General features: G+C 35.9%; 1 protein-coding gene across 4 annotated transcripts; it reads left to right on the forward strand.

Annotated features, from left to right (window-relative positions):
• The first annotated feature begins 202 nt into the window (after positions 1-202).
• Positions 203-22,016, forward strand: LOC103479816 (macrophage mannose receptor 1-like). Of its 4 annotated transcripts, XM_008434476.2 has the most exons (33): positions 203-436; positions 4,152-4,262; positions 4,746-5,102; positions 5,306-5,476; positions 6,039-6,194; positions 7,300-7,410; positions 8,764-8,901; positions 9,010-9,186; positions 9,857-10,011; positions 10,893-11,012; positions 11,116-11,231; positions 11,459-11,607; positions 11,710-11,909; positions 12,022-12,137; positions 12,275-12,370; positions 14,242-14,314; positions 14,429-14,582; positions 14,869-14,907; positions 15,285-15,448; positions 15,536-15,597; positions 16,342-16,442; positions 16,569-16,711; positions 17,399-17,504; positions 17,610-17,737; positions 18,098-18,142; positions 18,249-18,351; positions 18,451-18,683; positions 18,838-19,003; positions 19,680-19,844; positions 19,944-20,060; positions 20,267-20,422; positions 20,740-20,769; positions 20,887-22,016. In XM_008434476.2, exons 2-33 carry the CDS (start codon positions 4,154-4,156, stop codon positions 21,147-21,149), a joined length of 4,419 nt encoding a protein of 1,472 aa, XP_008432698.1. In that variant the 5' UTR covers positions 203-436; positions 4,152-4,153; the 3' UTR covers positions 21,150-22,016. The 4 variants fall into 4 exon arrangements, with proteins under 4 accessions (XP_008432698.1, XP_017165728.1, XP_017165729.1 ...); XM_017310239.1 differs by lacking the exon at positions 12,275-12,370; XM_017310240.1 differs by lacking the exon at positions 12,275-12,370 and having other exon boundaries at positions 14,245-14,314.
• Positions 22,017-22,276: the final 260 nt, after the last annotated feature.

The raw sequence follows: 22,276 nt of genomic DNA on the forward strand, positions 1-22,276 counted from the left end.
CAAAACTTGATGAAACTTCTTTGATAATTATATTTTGATGATTTATTACAATAAAGATGAGTATGCCCAAAAGACATATTAGCATCCTTCAGAATAAACTCCCAGCCTTTTGAAAAAGCATTGTTAAATGATATTTTACTATTGCACCCCGTGTTCCGGCCGGATGGCCATTTGTGTTGCGCAAAGCTCTCACTTCCGCCTGTGAGTTGTAGACGAATGCTATGTGCTAGCAGCTATAGCTAGCAGCATAATTCTCAAGTTCATCCACGGGGGATTTCATCGACAGATGAAAATGTCCGCGTTTTATCATTCTTTTGGGGACGAATATTTTTTAGCATTCCTAAAATAACTGGCGCGACGCTTGGAACATGACAGCCTTTCTCCAACCGGAGCTGCTGCCTGGTGGCTGGTTCGCGAACAGCGGGGAAAGTGCGCGGTAAGTGTTTTCATACAGGTGGAGGGAATGTCGTGCAGATAGAGTGAACACGGTGGTCTGCTGTAGCTAATTGTTAGCGTAGCTTTATAGACAAAACTGAAAATAAATTTACCATCATTCCGGCCACAGCAAATGGGTGGCCAAGCGGAGCACACCTGGCAGGTGTGTTTCTCTGTATGAGGAAGGTACCAAATCCTGTCGCTAAAGTGGTCACGAAAGCTATGACTGACTAACTGTGAGAGTTCATTTCTTAAATTGACTGAAGATRAATACACTAAAACTGGAGTATAGTTTTTTTTTCTTTTGTTTTTTTTTAGAAGTGCTTGCTGCTTTATTAGTAAATTGAATGCAAGTTCAGATCTTTGTAAAACTTTTAAGAAAAAGTGAGCTTGGTATATTATTTACAGGTTAATTTTCTAAACTCCAGAAAAGTATTTGTTAAGGATRCRCAAATATGAAAATTTGGGCTGAYGTTGATATCCGATATTAATATTGCTGTTATGGCAGTATTTAGCAATATTTTATTTTGTACTTTTTAAAAATCMAATTACTCGATTAATCGGCAGAATAATCAATACATTACTCATTTACTACAGTAATCGTTTACAACAGCCTTAATTGAAATACATCAATTGAAGTTGAATTTTAATTTTGCAACAAAAAATAGCTTTCTGCTATTATTGTTGCATTAAGCAAATAAAAATTGTTTTCCAAATTCTAATTGATTTTCTTTTGGACCTAATATCAATAAAGTGATGTCTTTTTAAAAAAATCTGGTTTCGAGTGGTTGTCCATAACAGAAACTAGGTAGAGAATGAAGTCTGATGAATGTGTCTTACCACARAACTCTTCATCTGARCCATCTTCACAGTTCCCTCTAAAATCACAAAGCTTTTGAGCAGGAACACATTCTCCAGATGTGCAATTAAAATTCCCACTGGAACAGCAGGACACAATAGTCCCCAGTCCTGATAACAAGTAGAAATGTAAACAAGATGGAAAGAAGTTCAACGTCCAAATGTTTTTGAATTACTGGATAAAACGGAACATTGATGTTTCCTACCTGACAGAAGCACCAATATGTTCAGTATCATCTCCAGTCAAGATGAGACAATATTCTGGAGGAGAACAACAAAAACACAGAGTCTGACGCCTAACACATCATATCTTTCTAAGCTTTCAACAAACACTGAGCTGGAATAATCCAAATGGCATCTTTACTACATTAGATTAGCCAAGGCTGTGAAACCTTATCACAGCTTAAATGACAGCTTAAAGTACAGCATGCACTCAGTAACCTGCTACTTTTGTTGCCATGCTGCTTGTCTTTATTTGAAAGTTAAGTAAGACAACCTAGGATAAGCATAAACGTTTCTGATAAAACTAATCTCGAGTTTTACAGCATCCTGTATGGAAGTGAACTTCGACCTCTATAACTTCAAGTGTCATGCAGAGCTGAGGAGCGAGTCAAGGTTTTATTTTAACATTATGTACACCTTAAATCCAAATATCTTAATATGCAAGAGAAAAATCTGTGAAAAGCTAGTTACAAAACTCGTCACAAAATGTTGTTTTTAACTTTTCTTTCAGTGCAAATAAAATGGGAGACATTTTTTGTTTAATTGAAAAAAAAGGGGTAATAACTTGATGATCAGTTTTACAAGCAAGCTTTTGTTTGGGGGTCTGGTAAAAACCTTATTGCTTAGAGTCTTATTTGCTGGGGTGTTTTAGTAAAATATGGATTTTTAGTGAAAAAATAATATCCCACCAAAGTTTATGTTTTGCAAAGCTGAGGTAAAGTGTAATTTAGCTTTACATGCATTTGTCTCTCTTCTGCTTCAGCAGACTCACACAAAAAGCCCTGCAGTTACAAAGGTTGATATTTCAGCAAAATACTCCAACTTAGAAGAAAGGAAAATAACAAAAGAGGAAGTGAAAATACTAAATGCTATGAAAAATGTAAAGGAAGAGATGGACATCTGAATTTCTCCACTCCAACACAGGATATTATGTTGCTTCACTCAGGATGAACATAATGTTGTTTATATCAGCAACATTAAATGCGGCTCTTGTCTCAAAACCTTATGAAAGACCATTGCTTTGCAAGATGCAAAGCTCACTATTGCAAATATGGGAGAAAAGGAAATGCATCATCCAGTCATTCCTGCTTGTCCTCATAAGGTCCCATGAGTGGAGGAGATTTGTTGTACAGAACTTAATTTCAAATTGAGGATTTCAGATTAGTTTGGAACTGAACATCTCTGGATGGATAGCGAGCCAAACTGCAAAAACAATCTGTAAAAAGTGCATTTGTGATTCAAGAGCCATCCAGAAACTGTTGCCAATGACTGCAGACATTGTTCCATTCAGTTTAGCTAGGTATGTTCATTAATGTACAATAGCTTAAAGATAATCCACTACTTTTTGACTACTTTTTTCCCCTGCTGTTTATTAATTTATGCATTTTTGTGTTGGAAAAGCTTTAGTTGTCATCATCTCTGATGTACAGTGAATGTCAAACTCAATTCTTGCAGCACAAGGTGACCACTTATCAGCCAACATTTAGACACGGGATCCATAGGCATAGGAAATATTTTGATAAATGAACTCCAAATGGGATTGCACATAATTACATAGTTCCATAAAGTTGGAGCTGCTTTCATTAAGTTGGAAGAGCAGCTGTGTTTCATATGGATAATTGTTGGTTCAATTCCCGGTTCCTAACATCTCAGTCTAATCTTGTGTAAGTCACTTATCTCCTAACTGATTACTAATCTACACATCAGTCTAAGAAAGTTTGAGCATGAGTGATTGTGGTTTTAGTGGAAAAGGTATTTGAGGTCATAGAAAGAGTAGGAAGCACTAAAAAAAGCTCAGTTTAATTATCATCTGAGGATTCAATCCAGAAAACTAGGTAAAAAGTGGGATCCTTGGTGGCATGTGAATTTTGCCTAGATTTTTTTCCATTCTCATAACAAAACTTCATATATGACCCACGTGTTAATGAAAGCACATGCTGTGTAAGAACATTTGCTTAAGGCTGCTGGATATTCAAAACCGATAAGCTAACTAAAAAGCAAATTGTTTTCTCACATGTTTTGCATGAATACATAACAGTTGCTAATTACTGAAAACAGAATCTTTAGTTGCACTTGTTTTGAGTAGCTGGAAAATGGATGCAGTTGCAACATAAGGTTAAGCTGTATCAACCTAATGCCTCAGTGGTTTTTTCAAAGTGGATGGTGGTCCAAAATCTCAATCATTCACATTCTACTAAGAAAGTGCTAAATGTTTTCTAATTTATTTGCGTTTACCCATAGCAATTTTTTTCCCTATAGTGAGTGGGGCCAGCTTTTTCCATTTCTGGAGTGTAACATCCGTGCGAGGAAAAAACATGTTTGTGTACTGAATGTTTTCTGCATGAATTGTGCTTACCCAAAGCAACTTTTTTTTTTGCATAATGAATGGGGCCAGCTTTTTCCATTTCTGGAGTGTAGCATCCGTGCGAGGGAAAGGCATGTTTGTGTATGTGGTGCATGCTGTCCTTACTTCCTGCTTTTTTTTTTTTTTAGCCAGTAGCAAAATGTTGAAATGTGCCAATCTGAAACATGACAGTTTCTCAATGAAAAGGGAAAAAAAGGAGAACATGTCGGTGTGCTATTAAGATTCCCTCCTTTTCATGTTTGCACTCATATGTCCTCTGCTTGCAATGCAGGGATGATGTCTGCTGCTTTGGGACTTAGAAGAATGTCACCTCTAAGGATTGCTCTTGCAACCCTTGTGCTCCTCATGCTAGCATTGCAGGGATCGACAACATTAACAAATGGTATTGTATAACCTATACATGTTTTTTGTATGTTACTTATTATTATGTCAGGTTTTGATGATGATGTTTCTTGTGCATTTTTTTATAGGTAATTATTGTTGCTGATTTGCTTATAGAATGCATGCCTGAAAATATATTTAATAGCTTCAGATTGCCTTTATTGCTATATTAGCATTATTTTAGCATTTATTTTATATGAAACATGTAACATTTTGACATAAGTTTATAAGGTTCTAGTTCTGGCAGTTTTAATTTAATTTAATGCTTTTATAAAATAATTTTCAAAGAAAGTGAGAAGTGGTATTTATATTTAAGTCACAGTTTCGTGCAAACACACAAAATTAACAAATGCATAACCACACTTTGTATTTCAATCTTGCACATGCATGGCTTTAAATTTTGCTGTGATACTACAATTATATACATATAAAAAAAACCTTCAAGGCATAAAAACTGTTTTATTTTAAATGTTTTTCTTTGCAGATTCCCCATTTATTCTTATGAACAAGGCCACTGGGTTTTGTTTGGCCAAAAGAGGTACTCGCTGCACTGAAATTCGCTGGACAACCAGTAACCGGCTTTTTGTGGTTTCGACCAAGAAATGTCTGGGTGCTCAGGGCAAAAGTGTGGGGAGCGAGGTGAGCCAGTACGACTGCGACGAAAACAGTGACCTGCAGAAGTGGGACTGCCAAAATGGAACCCTGCTTACTCTGAAAGATCAGCCGTTCTACATTGAAGTCAGAACAGATGAATCAGTCGTTCTGTCCAAAACTGTTGGACCGAACAACCACCTGACCATTGCAGGGACATCTAGTGGTGCCTGTACAAGAACACACAGAGGTACAAATCATTTGTGTTTGTGGGTATGTGGAGGTTGTAAACAATGAAACTAATGGACCTCAGTGAAACTTTCACTTCTTTTTTTCCATTTCCTCAAAGTGRAAAATTTGTGGTAAAAAAATACTGAAAAGACATGAAAATAATTTTTGTTCCTTTAAAAAACTGGGTGACTTAATATGAAGSACCTTTTATTTCCCCTGTAGAATATTACACGATTGGAGGGAATTCGTTTGGCAAAATCTGCATGTTTCCCTTCATGTACAAGGACAGATGGTATGGAGACTGCACCACTTATGACTCCAAAACGAAGCGCAACTGGTGTGCAACTGAAACCAAATATCAGCATGAACAGTGGGGATACTGCCCATCTTCTTGTAAGTTTGTCAGCTTTAGCTATCGCTAAACTCTGCTGGAAGCRTCTTTATATGAAAAACAATGTCTTGTCAACAAAATATGACAGTTCTGACCAATTTAGTCTGATTGAAATTACATTTAAATGAGAGAATTACATCCTAAGCATTTTATCATAATATGCCTGGTAACGACCACTTTATGTAGTTTTGATAAAAGTAAACATCTTAAACATGCAGGACTTTTGCCGTCAAGTACTGAAATTGCCGATCACAGTTCTAATAAGACAGTGCTTCTCAATTCCAGTCCTCAGGCCCCCCTGCTGTGCATGTTTWAGATGTGCATCTATTCCAGAAMAGCTGATTCAGATGATTGCATGCCCMTCAAGTGCTGCAGAAGTCTGTTAATCACCCACAGATTCAATCCAGGTGTGAAACAGAAGAGAAACACCTAAAACATGCAGGGCAGGGGGGCCTGAGGACTGGAATTACACTGTAATAAGACAACACTTAAAAGAAATGGAGTGTCTGATATATGTTTGAGCTCAAAATGAAGATAATAAAACTTTTTTATATACCTGCACAGCCACAGAACACTGGAACAGAAACATTGTTACAGGAGCTTATTACCAGGTGAACATGCAGTCAGCTCTGACCTGGGCTCAGGCTGACGCCAGCTGCAAACAGCAGGCTGCGTTTCTGGTTAGCATTGTCGATCCTGTCGAGAAGGCCTTCATCACAGGTAGGTGCAGTCTGTTGATATTTTAAATAGTTTTACAAATGGCTTTACAAATGGCTTTAAATAGTTTTACAAATGGCTTTAGTTTTGTAAAACTATTTAACTATTTATATTACCATGAAGTGTTTGTATATACACCATGAAGTGTTTGTATATATTTCCACAACATAGCATAATAATGATGCTACCTCAATGCTGGTGTTTTTAAAATAGTTGCTATAACTTAAAAAGACAGAAACTGGGGAGGCAACAACAACTATTGTAGAGAAAACTGAACTAATAAGAATAATATTCCTTCTTGATAATGATAATTTTGTTAAGAAAAAGTAACAAAAGGAAAAAAAAAACATGCCTACTACACCCCTTGCTGTAGAAGCCAGTACCTGAAAGTCTTAGCTGCTCTAAGCTCCTTTTGTGCGCATGTCATTGGGTTAACAGACCTTCCTCCATGTTTAAATATTCTCTGTGTCCTTATGTAATTGTAAGCAAGTGAGGACAGAAGGGGAAAAGTAACCTGGGAAGATTAAAACCCATACCTTTTGATCACAGAGCTCAGCAGCTATGCAGATGTATGCACTGTTTAAAMAACGGGGACAAGTTTCGCAGCGAATTTCTCGTGTATTGTAGTTTCATCCATCATTTATCCATTGTCCTCCGATCCTGGCCTCGATGGTCGATGACCTGCAAATTTTGGATCGGTCTCTGGGCCAACAAGTACATTAAATGGCTGAACTACTTCCTCAGGATGCAGTCAAGTGCTCMTGTTAATGAGCTCTTTATTTGTCTCAGGTGTTTTGAAGCAGAGACGCATCTTAAAGTTACAGGACACTGGCCCTTGAGGCCTGGGTCTGAAGACCCGTGGTCTATCTCCTCTTGTCCTAGCAAATTATCGTTTAGTGATATTATTTCAAAGTCATTAAAACTCCAACATTAAATGCTAGTCAACTGTGGCTAAATAGTCTACATAGAAAATATTGTAGTGGTGCAGTTTTGCTGTTAAGCAATGAAAAAGAGGAACTAAGTATTCACTTTTCTTTTCCGTTTTTTTTTTTTTTTTTTTTTTTTTTTTTTTCCCCTTTCTGCCATAAAAACATTATGCAACTCTCAGGACTAACAGGAACAGGAAGAAACAAGCTTTGGATYGGATTAAGTTTGGGCACAGAACATGGCTGGCAGTGGACCRACGGAAAGCCCTTCCGGTATATTAAGTGGGATGCCGGTAAGTTATCTGATCATCGATCATCTCAGAAGTAGAGTTTTCCTGATCAATATGAAACGACTGATCATTTGTAACCAGATAAAAACTTTAATTCAGCCTGTTTTAAGAAATTCAAAGTTTTTGATGCAGAAAAATCTGGTAAATTATAGCCTGAAACAAAAATGACATTGCTTGAATCGTAAAACACSCAGATATTTGAAATTTTACTGAGTTAAAGCTTTTAATAGTTTTTTCAAGTGATGTTTAGATGAACTTATCTGATCAGCAGCTGCAGGAAGTAATGTTGTGAGAAAAAATTTCCGAGAGACATAAAATATTTGAGACTTAGCTGAAATTTAACTACAAACCTTAGAAAGTATGGAGACTGTCATTAGATGTCTTTTTATAAAATACAAATTYATACTAACAATAAGATTTCTCTAAAATTTAAGAAAACCTTTATTAACACCCTTACACTCATGTGTYCATATTATTTACTGTGTTGTTGTTTCCCTTTGGAATATTTCTCTTATTAAAAAAAGCTGTGATGCTATTTCAGGTTGAGTGTTTAATGTCCCTTCTTCAGTTGTATTATTTCAAATCACAAAGATATTATTTGGATTATTTGTCGTGAGATTACATTTAAAATGGTACCATGTTACCACGAGTTTGTTAAAAAAAAATAACAAATTTTTAGCTGGTCATGGAGACTTAATGTTCTGGCTGATTTTTGCTACAAAAATTCTGTAAAAACCAACAAATTTCTGGTTACTACTCTAAAGTTACATTAGTTGTTGCTGCAGGCTGTATTAAACAACCTGCTCAGCTGTTATTCTTTGATTTGTGTCACATCCACCAAGAGATGGGTAAAATGTTTAGCCTTTTGTGACAGACCATCACCTGAACAATGGCCTTGGAGATGGTTCTCTTCCAGGACCCATTGTTTGATTGAAAACCRATCAGGCTGATCAGTCAAAAAGGGAGATTGATACAGCTAACGCCCTCCTGCTTCAAGGTTGACTCTTGGAGCACAAGTTGTTTTTATAAGAGCATCAGCAAACGTAGTAATGTTCTCTTGTGACAGTGAAGATCTGTAAAAATGGCTCAGTGCAAACATAATATAAAACATATGTTTTCAACAGTTGATATTAAAAATTAAGCTAGATTGCATGCGTAACTAGGAGTGAATTGGAATACATTGATTAATGAGAATCTACCTTTCTGATAAAMTTTCTGTGAAGTTCTGCAAGTACTCAAAAAACAACTACTCATTTCTGACTAGCTGCATGTTATGGTTGTATATGTGATGGTACTTTTTTCTGATAATTTCCCTAGCGAAGTGTAAATTTGACTTAAATTACCATATTGTTTCAGGGCACCCACTTCCTAACCCTGGACACAAYTGTGCGCTTCTCGACACCGCTGGCCAGTTCTCGTGGCAAAGTTCCACTTGCACAAAGAAACTTGGCTACATCTGCTACAAAGGCGGAACTCCGCCAGCTCCGCCACGATGTACTGAAAATTACTTCACACTGAAAAATGTTACATTTGTGTTTTCTCTGCATTATTACTTCAAAGAACTTTATCATTCAGTCTTTGTATGTTTGTTCTTTTCATCAGTTGAAGACGGACTTTGCCCAGATCACTGGATCCCTTACAGTGGACACTGTTTTTACCTTCAGCGCACCCCAAAGTCATGGTCCAGTGCTCTGACAGAGTGTCGCAAACAGGGAAGTGAACTCGTGAACATACGCAACATTGAGGACCAAAGCTTCGTCATCTCTCAGCTTGGATATGGTACAAGACATTCTTATACTTAATCACAGTATTGCGTGCTGGTCTTTTGTTTCAGTGCCACTGCAAAACAATTGAAAAAGGCATTTTCCACATCAGCAAGACAGTATTTGTCCTACATAAAGAAATAGTTCATCAGACACTGCAGAAGGAGAAGACATGTCATTATCCACATGTGGTAGTCACTTCCTCTTAAAAGAACAAAAAAGAGGCAACATCAACCTCTTTGCTGTCCAGAAGTTACTTWTGAATCAGATTTTTAAAATGATTTTGATTTTCAGCATTATAAAGGTTAACCTTGGTATTTTCTGTAAGCGTTTTCATTTTGAATGTCATAAMATTTTACAGCCAAGACTAGAAGATGTATAATGGCAAACAAAATGAGTCTATCTGCTTTAGTAAAAATAMATGTAAATTCTCACACATTTTGCAAATTGAGCATTCTGCTTACAACACCTGTGAATMTTCCAACCTGTGACTCAAACTACATGTATGGACATAAGTTTGCCCACAAAGCAATGCTGCTTCCTGCATTTAAAATCTTGTTTCAAACTCTGCAGTTGATGAAGATGAGGAGAAAACATGCACATTCCAACACGTGCACACTCAGACATGATTATTTCCATAAATCTACAAGAACAAGATTAAAATATTTCACTTTTACTGTCTGTAGCATCTACTGATGAGCTGTGGATAGGACTGAATGACAGAACCACTGAAGGGTTGTTTGACTGGAGTGACCACACGACCGTCACCTTCACCAGCTGGGAGCCCGAAGAACCCACAGTGTCCACTGATGAAGAAGACTGCGTTCTCATGAAAGGAGAGGTATGGAGCGTCTGCATTTGTTCTTTACACATGTGCTTCTATTTATACACATATCACTATTAACACTATTACTATTATTATCTATTATCACTAAGACACTCTATTGTCACATATTCACATATTTCAGATAATATTCAAATAATTGTTTYATTTGTCTACATTTTTCTCATCTTAGAAAGAGGAGACCAGAATGCATATCACTATAAAAGGAATGTATAACTATACAAGGGACAAAAAATTGTTCTTTTACCCCTTAAAATATCAAGGTTCTGGGTAAACTCACCCAGTTTCCAATTCATATGTTTTCCTGACTGGAGTATACTACGCTTTGGTATCCATATGTACTTAGTTTCTGCATATGTGTATATATTTCCTGCTACACAGTTGTTGTGATGAATAGTTAAGCCGTTCAAATAAAATCTTATTTATTGATCAAATCTCACATAAATGAGAACAAAAGATAATATTTTCAGAGTAATTTGTATTTGCACCTCTTACTTTGCCTCTGATCACATTTTAGGCTGTTTGAATCAGGATCAGAGAACAGAAGCAACAAAACTAATGCCTAAATATAAGCACTGCTGTTATTTTTGTCTACTGTGTTATACTTTCACAATTTTCATCATGTTTTTTTTTTTTGAATGAATATGCAAAAGCTTTACCTTGCTAACTGCACCAAAAAGATGTGATAATTGATCACAACTTTTGGTTGTGATTAATTATCACTCTTTTCCTCTTTTCCTTTTGCAAGGAAAAGCTTTTCCTTTTTAAAAGAAAAATGCTTTTTTGTAGTATTACCAAACACACTTAAAATATATATATTATATTGATGTAAATGATTTTAGTACCATCCATCTTTTAAATCACTTTACTTTTTGCAGAATGGAAATTGGGCGGACCGATCCTGTGATGAAAAGCACGGATATATTTGTATGAAGCAAAGTGCCACTGATGGAACTGGAGATGTAATAGAGTTACATTTTGATGCCGGCTGCAAAATTGTTAGTGAATTTTCAATATCTGTCATTTTACATGAAAAAAGAATACACGATTACAAGTTTGGCTATTAATGATTGAGTCTAATCAATGACCTAATCTTTTTAGGGCTGGAGAAGACATGGCTCTTTTTGTTACTTTGTGGGCAGTGAGACCAAATCCTTTGATGAAGCTAAAGAAGACTGCCAGAGCTCAGCTTCCTACTTAGCTGATATCTCAAATGGGTAAAAATTCTCATAGTGTTTAATTACTAACCTCTAGATATTTCTGAGGCAGACTAGGTATTAAAATTTACCCTACAATACTTAACAATTTGACTTGCAGCACTGGTTCATAAGCATTTTAACATTCAAGCCCAAAGCTTAAAATCAGGCAGCGACCTTCATAACTGATAGATGAAGTATAAATACTCTATTAGCACAGATTTATTAACTTTTATAAATACCTACAGGGTGGATAATGCCTTCCTTGTGAGTCTGGTGGGATTGAGACCGGAGAAACACTTCTGGATCGGTCTCTCTAATCAGAATAACCTTGATATCTTTTCCTGGACCAATACAGAGTTTGTGAGATTTACTCACTGGAATTCTGGAATGCCAGGTATGGATCTCTATGAAATATCATTACTCGATTTAAGGCAAAAAAAAAAAAGCAGACACAGACAAAAATAAAAATATCACTCTTGTTTCATGAATCATTTAGGTAACCTACAAGGTTGTGTTGCTATGGCGACTGGGGTTTCGGCTGGACTCTGGGACATACTGCCCTGCACCAACAAGGAGAAATACATCTGCAAATACATGGCAGAGGGGGTAGTTTCAACGGTACCGCCCCAAACACAAACTCCTCCCCAGTGTCCAGACGGTTGGAATCGAGTGGGAGCAAGAAGTGTTTGTGCAAAGGTAAATAAAAGAAGCTTAGTGAAAGCAATTCACACGAAAAGATTATATTCTCTTAAAATTAATTTGTGAATCTGATGATTTTCCAGGTAACTTTTTTTTTTTTGTTCTTCAGTTTTTCACAGGACCACGTTCGGAGGAGAAGACCTGGTTTGAAGCCAGAGATTACTGCAGGGCTATAGGAGGAGACCTGCTAAGCATCCACAGCTCTTCTGAACTAATGGTTGCAAGGTAATTGCTGAACACGTTACTTCAAGTGATCAAATGTCCTTTTTTCCCCAGACACGGCCACTTTTCAGATTCTATTCAAAGCATCCAGGGGGCATTCTTTGATTGATGAAAATGTCAGAGTTTTCATCGTTTTTCAGGGAACCAATAGGCATACCTAATTTGCCTGGTGTGATGCTTGGATCAAGACAGTCTTACTTTCATGTGATGTCCTCCCTTTCCCGAGCTACTGCCTAGTGAGTGGTTCTTATCCGTTCATAAACAAAACATACTGTGGCACTGTGCTACAGGTACAGCGCTGCAGCTGATGTTTCTAAAGTGCATGTGCAGCTTTATGAATTAACCGGAAAATAAATGTCCTTTCTTACTGTCCCGGTTGCAACAAATGGTTGATGGAGTGCACCATGTCCGTAGCTGGGACAAGAGTTTCTTTGTACTAGGAAGGTGGCAATGATCCTGTAGGTCACATGGGCATAAAAACTATGAAAAGTTTGTGCAACGTAAACTAAGCGTTTATCTATTAAAATGACTGAGGAGGATGAAGGCTAAAACTAATGACAGGAGCTTACACATTAATTTAATAGGTTTCTTTGTGAGACTCCTTTTATTTATTTTTAATATTAAATTGTATATATCAGATTTTGTGTCTTTTTTCTCCAGACTGACTTAAATAGTGTGCTATTATTAGAAAGCTAAGTATTCTAAGTTGTAGAGTAATTACAAGGAATGCAGGATGTGAAAATATGGGCCAATATTTATATCAGATTTAAATGCTGCTGTTTTGGCAGTTTTTATATTTTCCTACACTTTCAACACCGTGCAAAAGTGATGACCACACCGTCTACTTTCCTTCTCTGCTTCAGTTAAATTTGCCATGATCCTGTACTCGATCACTATTTCATGTCTGAACAATCACAAACGATGGAGATAAACAGTGGTTGTTCATATTGGTGCAGTTCTGCTTATTGGACAGAATGTGATTCCAAATGCTGTGACCTTTGAGTTCTCCTTACAACCTTAGATTGTTTTCTGTGTGATTAAATGTGTAATGTATTATGTTAATTATATCAAGTAAATAATTAAATGTGTTTCTTTGTCTTAAAGTATGTTGGTCTTAAAGTGTCAAATGATTAGGTATTACAACTACTTCGTATTTATTTGTAGTTATCTGCAAACGTCTTGTCTTAAAAAGAGTAGTAATTAAAAATAACTACAGGATTACACGGTAACTATTTTGGAACCCCTAAACCCTCCTATATAAAATTAATAAAGTGAAAATGCAGCTTTATGTTGCCCCTCTTTGATTTATTTATTTTTTTTCATTCTGTCAATTTTGACGCAATTTAATTAAAGTATTTGTGGCTTCTAAATCTGCACAGCTGGAATTGTGAGTCTTTCAAGTTTTAAAGTGAGACATAGAAACAGATCTGCTAAAATAGCACAATACACAAGTAGCACTGCATTTACCCACAGCTAAAAATTGTTTTGCACATGCATTTTAGGAAAGCCTTATGCATATAGCTATACATTCAAAGACAAGAGCTGCCCTGTTAAGTATATTAAATAAAAAAGTACCTTATGCTAAAAGCCAGTGGCAATTATTTTAGAGGAGTTGTGCTGTTTCCACCTTAAAACAGGTCAGGGGTGAAACAAAAGGTAGAATTCATTGCCTCTTTTAGCTTAGCCCTGAAACATCTCATTCTTAAAGGAGCTCATAATAGACAGATCTGTGAATGATTTTWAAAAAAATGTAATAAGCATGTTTTGTACAGCCACATACCTCCTAATTTAATAGGCGCCCTTTCACAGGAATAAATTATATGCCTACAGGAATTTTTGAATAGAAAATAGAAATTCTTGTGATAAATGTTACTGTGAAGTTACCGTGTCCTTCATAAATCAGTCACTCCTACAGCAGACAAACCAAGCACCAGCTCAAGGTTGTGGTATCTTTCACAATTGTCACTTGGGTATTATATGTTTTACCACAGGATAGATCCAAATAATATGTTGGTACTGAGTGATTCGCTTTTTTGTAATCTCTAACAACAGCTCTATCTTATACCAAAGTTTAATCTCTGTGACTTGTGTGAAAATGTTCCTTCAGCAGAGGCGGCAAAGCTTGGATTGGACTTCACTTTGAAAATCCAAACGGTTATGTATGGACTGACGGAAGTGCGGTTAGTAGCTTTTTGTTTTCTTTCTTTAAACCCAAATATCAATCTGTTCTGTTTTAGCTAACATTTCTAAAATAAACTTAACGACACACTTTTTACCATTTATTGTTCTTATAGTTGAACTTCCAGCACTGGCAGGAAGGAGAACCAAACAACTTCAACAATGATGAAACTTGTACTGAATTTGTGATGTACAACTGGGACGAGCAAGGCTCCTGGAACGATCTGAACTGTGAAAGCTACAATGACTGGTTGTGTCAGATTCGAGCAGGTAGAGAGAAAATATAAAGAAAAAAAATTACCATTTTCTAAAAATATATTTTGATGGTTAAATCTCTCTCATATGACTTAGTGTGTTTTTTAGATCAATTTGTTTATATAACATAATTATATAAGGATAAAAAAAATTTCCTCACTTGGATCCAGTCTCACTGAATGGCTGATGTCATAATTTACAATGTGACATCATACTGATATTCAAATGCAGAAATTAAGAAAATAGCATATTTCTCTCAAATTACTTACATAACATTTAAACTGGCTTTGTGCTTTTACAGGAGCAACTCTAAAACCACCTCCCAACAATACAGCAGCAGGTAAGACTACATGGACATTGTCCTTAAACTTAAAACGCTGAAACCTTTAAACATACTAATTGAACGTCTAACTCTCAATAATAGCTCTGGGCTGTGATAAAAGAATGCAGATTCATTATTTTTTTCTACCATAGAAAACTAGCAACTACTTTCAATTTTAATCATGACTGTAAGAGGGAAATTAGCATATTTAACATACTGATGTTTAACCCATAAGAAAAATCCTTAGAAGTTTGTCATCATATAATTAGAAGCTCTCCAATATTCATTGCTAATAAGTATTGTTACAAAGAAAACACCAACCAAAATGTCTTTACTGTTTATATGCTAGATTAATAATTGAATAGTAACGTCACATTCGTTCAAAATCTTTACAGAATTTAACACCACATCTGACGGTTGGCTTATATGGAAAGGGAGACAATATTACCCGAACAGAATGTCTAAATCTATGGAAGAGGCTCGTGACTTCTGCAAAAGGAGACATGGCGACTTGGTAGTAATCAACAATAAAGAGGAAAACATTTTCTTATGGAAACAGGTGGGTAAAGTCATCTTGCCACAAAGAGCACCCATATCGCATATATGCCTGTTCATAGACAGCATTTACTTTGTTTTTCTTCTACAGATTTCAAGAGGCTATGGAGCGTGGTATATAGGTTTATCAGTGGATCTTGATGGATCATTTTGGTGAGTATTACCTAATAATGCATACTAGCTATGTATATTATTTAAATAAAAATTGTGCAATTTTATTTTCTATTTTTTTCTGTTTTTATTTGACTGACAGAACCTAATTGATTCAGTTAAGCTGACTGCAGTCATGGAGGAAAATGCATAAATAATGGACATATTTTGTCAGCTACTTAGTCTCTTCTCTGTCAAAGAAGATGCATTTTTAGAGAATATTGAGGTTTTGTTTGAACTGTTCTGTTAAGATGTTAAAATCAGTAAATGTCTCAATATTTACTGATTTGCTTTTTATATTGTCTTTTGTGTAAAAAAATGTTTTTGGAGCAACTAGTCAGAGCATGGCTAAGAGAAATGTGGACTTCTGGCCTTTTGAAACAATTCTGAAGTCAAAAATGTCAGTCGTTGATGCGAATGTCAGTTTAGAAACATTTAAATCACTGTTTGCATTAAATAAACTACTCCTATTCTGTTTATCTAAGGACCCCAGAATGGCTAACAATGTCCTAGTTCCAAATTTGAGTTCCCCCAGAACTCAAATTCTGGAGGAACTCAAAAATGCTTTACAATGAAATCAATCATTTCCATTTACACAAACTTCCATACACAAAGTTCTCCAGACTTTTCTCCTTTTTATGATCTGTGATCTGTTACCAATATAAGCCAAAAACCTGTTTAATTCTTACCATAGAAAACTTTGTTCACATAAATACGCATTACTCAACTGGACTGTCTGTGCACCAGGTGGTTGGATGATACTCCAGTGTCTTATCAAAGATGGGATGAAAATCAGCCGAATTCCAATGCCTTTGATGAGAACTGTGTTACGATGGGGTATCATATGGGTAAGTAAGGATATCACAAATGTGCATATTTAAAAAGAAATCAAACACTAACTGAAATGTCTGAAAATATGAACATAGTGCTTCAAAATGAAGATGCTGTTCAGTGAATCCATGATGTCCTTGCAGGGTATTGGCGTACTTCTAACTGCGGAAGGGAGGCTCAGTCCATCTGTGAAAGATCAAACTCGCCACCTGTCAACACCACTGCAGCCCCAACAATATCTCTCATAGGTGGATGTCCGCCTACATGGAAAAAATTTGGTTCAAAGGTAAAAAAAAAAAAAAGAAGAATCTAGATTAGATTGTGAACCTATGCCAGCAGTCTGCAACAGCAATCCATGAATGCCACTGTTCTGCAACTGTTGGATGCATCCCTGCTCTTAACACACCTGAATCAAGTGAATGATTAATTCACTGGAGTCTCATCTATAAAGGATTGCATAGACTTTGTAATAAAAATTTACATATGCCCATATGCAAGGATGGCAAACACATTAAATCCATGCACACACGACAGAAAGCAATTTTCTGTATCAAATTCTATCTGTGCTAGAGTTTGATGCAGAACTCCTGTCGAGTTTGTGTTTTATAGATCACAACCTTTGAAATGACACCAGACTTGTATACAGCTAATCCAGACCCACAAAAATGCTTTACAATGAAATCAGTCATTTCCATTCACACAWACTTTCATAMGCAAAGGATGGCAAACTACTGGAGCCACAGCTTTTGGCCACTAGCAGGCAGCGCAGGTGAAACTTTGTGTCCATGGGCAAAGACACAACCATGCTGATGGAGCCGGAATCATGTCTAATGATTTTTATGGACAGTGTGGTCCAATTGGCATCTTCATTTTCAAGCCAGATGCCTGGCTTTTATTTGGATATATATTGTGTAGGATTTTAACATCAAGCTTTGCTTTCTTTACATATTTCAAATGTTTTTGTTGCCAACAGTGTTACAAAATAGTGAGTGACCGCAAGGTGACTTGGGAAGATGCAAGAACTCAGTGCGCCAATGTTGAGGCCAAATTAGCTTCCATTCCTACACGACAAGTTCAAGGTTTGCTCTCATATTAATTATTTATATCTTTAAAAAACAAAAAAAACCCTGCTGTACTCAGTCTGGGAAAAAAAAACAACTAAAATTTTAACTTTGAATTTACAGCATTCTTGATCACCAAAATGCTTACTGCAACAAATACGGATCTATGGATTGGTTTAAACAGTATAAAGCAAGATGGATTTTTCTGGAGTGATGGAAAAACACGGCAATACACCAACTGGGGTTATTCTGTAAGTATATTTTCAGTTATACTACTGTGTTATGCTTATCAACAGGGTTAATATGAATTCCTAATTGTCTTATAAATAAATTAGTTTTATTAAAAACTAAAATCTCATAAAAAAAACAATGCATATTTTTGTCAACTTTTGCTTTAATGTAGTGCAAGGTGAAAAGAATATGATTCAAAAGCAAACGTTTCCATGCAGCAAATTGTGTTTTTGCTGACCTCATGTGGCTAAGGATATATATTGACTGAAAAGGACTTATTAGTCAATATATTCACTCTGATCTGCAAGATTTTTAGTATTTAGTTAGGAATAATACAAGGAAATCAGTTCTTATCAATAGCATCTGCCTTTGCCCTTTAGAAAAATCAGAGACGTCCCGGATCATTTTATCAAAGATGGAATGAGGTAATAAATAAAAAAAAATCTTACTGAAATGTTTTTCAGTTTTGCTTGTTAAGGATTTGAAGACAACTATAACCTTTATCAATATTGTTTTATTACTCATAATCAGGAGGAGTGCGTGCTGATGTCCAGCAGTTCAGCTTTCGGGATTGGTAAATGGTTGATAAAGTCATGCAATGACTCAAACGGATATATCTGTCATAAAGATCTCAGTGAGTTCAAGCTTTTGCTGGTTTGGAAAGATTCTGAGGTTTATAACATTCAGCAGCTTTTCACTGAAAATAAAATTGCCTTTACTTTGCTCCCATCAGGTCCGAATATCAAAGATAACTCTGATCCAATCAGTCCTACCACTTATGAGAGTCTGGGAAACGACAGCATCAAGGCTGTGACTCAAAATCTGACATGGGCCGAAGCCAAGAAATTGTGTGAAAATGATAAGGCCAACCTGGCTAGCCTGCGAACCGAGTGGACAAATGCCTATGTTGAATTACTGGCCTTGACTCTCAAAGCTCCTCTTTGGATTGGACTTAACAAAGATGAGGTAAAGAGCTGCAGAGATCTAAAATCCATTCATAGGTTGTTTCAAAGTTTAATCATTTGGTTTTAATGCATAATTGTGTTTGCTCATTAATTTGGGGTTTTCTAACATGCTTAAAAGAAATCCTCCTTAATAAGAAATGTGTCCTTGCTTTCAGACAAAAGGTTATTTTAGGTTTATTGATGGCTGGCACTTGAGCACCACCAACTGGGCCGAATTTGAACCAAGCAGGAATAAACCGTGTGTGTATATCGACGTGGATGGAAAATGGCGGACAGCTTTCTGCAACCAGACTATGAACAGTGTCTGCATGATGTCAACAGGTGTGACTATTATGGCAGGATTCAAAACAAAATGATGTAAAATTCATTCAGCTATTCCAACTCATCAAATATTATTGGGTTGCTTCAGTATACATTTATATGCAGTTGTGATTCAGTGCAAGTTGCAGATATACCAAGTTTTAATTGATCTGTTTTCATTCAGCTGATTGTATTGTATTATGATTGGACTGCAAGTAATTGTATATTATTTTGTATTTTAGCAATTTAGGCTGGTTTCAGTTAAATGTGGAGATGGGTTTGGCCTGTTTGGTACTGAATATTCTATTTGAAATCTATTAAAGAGAAAATATTTGAAATGTCTCTAAAGTAAAACAACATTTTTGTAAAGATTGTATGAGAAAAGGCATTATTGTAACTTTAAATAACAGCATATGTTCTTGATTTCTACAATTGTTCTCCAAGTACAATCACATAAAGAAATCCCCAAAGACTTTAAGATTGTATAGTTGTGTGTCTAATAACAAAATAATAAAAATTGAAAGAATTAAATAATCTCCCTAAAACACATTTATTTACAAAGATCTGTTTTAGCAAAAAAGTGTTGCTGTCTTCCAGGTTGTAGAAAGCAGCAAACAAACGCAAACAACTGCATGTGAAAGTAGGATAGTTTAAATTTGTTTTTTATGTTCATCACAATCAGTGATTTCTTTTCCAGACGTTCCCCCTACAGAGTCCGCTGTATTTCCTGGACGCTGCCCTGAAGATACCAATGTGGAGTACCAGGATAGTTACACCTGGTTGCCATACAAAGGCAACTGTTATCTGTTTGTCACAGATGAAATTGAATGGGCAGATGCAGCTAGCAGTTGTGTAAGACATGGTGAGAACAGTTTCTTTAAAATTATGTGGTAACATGAGTAAAAAAATGATCCAGCAGGTGCTGAGAAGTTGTTACAACCAAATTATTTCTGATGTTAAGGTGGTGTCCTGACAAGTATTGAAGATCCCTTGGAGCAAGCATTTCTCCATAGCAACATAGAAGTATTTCAAGACAGCCACACCTCTTTTTGGGTTGGTCTATTTAAGACACACAGAGGTAAGACGTTTTTTAGCCTGTTAATTTTTATATAAAGTGTTTCATTAAATTGTATTTGAAAATCACTGAGAATGTACGACTTATTGCAACACCTTTCAGCCTCTTGGGCTTTCAGTTGAGCCAACTGAAGCATGAAATATTATAATCACTTCCTTAATTTTAAAAGTGTTGTCAGCATTTTCATTTATTTATTTTTTTGTCACTAGGGTCGTGGGCTTGGCTTGATAAAACTCTCCTGGACTATGTCAACTGGGGTGAAGATGAACCGGATTCTGATTTTGGAGCCATAACAACTAAAGATGGGACATGGAGTTCAGGGCGCAGATGGCACGACAGATCGTACATCTGTAAAACACCCAAAGGTAAGCGGCTGTATGATCAAAAAAATATGGTCTCATAACACGATATGATATATATGTGTTATAGTGGAATCTATTTATTGCTGTGTAGCATAAACTTCATTATACTAGGAGCTGATTTTTGTTAGACTGTATCTTGATGTGTGGACCCAAAACTTCAAAAAGTTTCATATATTATTTTGTCTTTTGATTCTATCAAGAACATTCATTAAGAAACTCTGTAAATTCCAGTGAAGCCGTTCTAAATTACATACTTTACATGACTTAGGCTACAGCTGAACTTAAGAACAGATTCTTTTTTTTTTTTTTTCCCTGAACAGTTATGTTGACAGATGGAGATCAAAAACCGAGTAAGTTAAACCTCTTAATGATTCGTGCAATTTTTTGATTACTTGTATTTTCTTCTGATATTACAGTGAAATGGCATTGAGTAAAAACTTATCCCTGTCTACTTGTTGCATGTGCAGACCCTCAACCCGGAGACGATCCACGCAGTCGTGTCCACACAAGTTTGGTGGTCGCGATGCTTATTGCCATCATCTCGATAATGACTCTTTTCGCTTTCTTGCTCTACAAGAGATCCCCTCGTCCCTTTCCCACCTTCGACAATCCATTGTACTTCAATGGCGAAAAATCTCAGCCTGATGTGGTCGACACCAATAAATTGATCGAGAATGCTGAAGTCTCCGAAATCTCCCCAGAAAATCCAGAGCCCATTTTAATTCTGTGATTTAGGAGTTTGCAGAAGTTGAAGTTGTGCAAACTAGTCTGAGATTAATTTTACTGTAAACACAACCATGCTTCAGTATTTTTGTTTTTAATGCAAACAATAAATATTCAGTAATTTAACAATAACTGTATTTGTTCTTTCTCTACCCATGATTGTAGATTGTACATATAATGGCTACATGTGAAGCTCATTTTCTAGATGCTGTTTATTGCTCTTACTGTTTGAATGTAAAATGGACACAGCCTGTCGATGTTAAAGAAAAGACATTAAACCTTTCACGATAATGCACTGTTCATTTTTTTTATTACATTTCCTCATCTGTTTAGGATTGAACAATCAGCGGTGTAGTTCTTGATTTCTTTGAACAAACTGCATAATGATAAAGAAAGGAGGGAGAATGTTTCTTTATACTGTAATCAAGTTAGGAAGTCACAAACTTTCCCTTGGCACATTTTTATATGGCAGCTCTTAATTTAGTACAACACATTTTGATCAGAAAAGACATTTCCTATCAAATTCTGTCACAAGAAATCAAATTTAGACTGAATTTAGTGGCACTGCTTCTATGTTAAAAATTTTAAATTCATATCTTTAAAGTACATTAAGTGTATTTGTACTAAATGGATCCATGATATATGTTTCATGATAACTGTACTCCAAAGTAGCAGAGTAGTGCTTGGTGCCAATGTGAAGCAAGAATGTATAAGAACACAAGAACTACTACAGGCACAAACCGAAGGAACTTTTCTGAATTTTGGTTTGAAATACGATCTCTTATTGTTAAAAGATAACACCGCATATTTGCTCCCCTGTATGTTTACAGTCAGCTTATTCCTCTGCTGAAAATAAATGTACTTGAAAGTGTAACACAGTTTTGCCTTCCTTTTTATTTAATTTTCCAAAAGATGCATTCAATGGCAGACAGTAGTCTCAGTACAAATATCRGAATAGCCCAATCCTTGAATGGAAGCAATTCAAGGCATTAAAAGAAAAAATTTGCTGAAGTTAAGGTTGATTATCCGAATGGGGAAGTAATAGTCGGTAAGATAAGTATTTTTCATTTTACTCGTGCAATTATTTCTCTTATATTTGTTTTAKATTTCACTTTATAACATATTCCTACTAGT

Source organism: Poecilia reticulata, linkage group LG17 (genome assembly GCF_000633615.1).
Source record: "Poecilia reticulata strain Guanapo linkage group LG17, Guppy_female_1.0+MT, whole genome shotgun sequence".
NCBI classification, from domain to species: domain Eukaryota; kingdom Metazoa; phylum Chordata; class Actinopteri; order Cyprinodontiformes; family Poeciliidae; genus Poecilia; species Poecilia reticulata.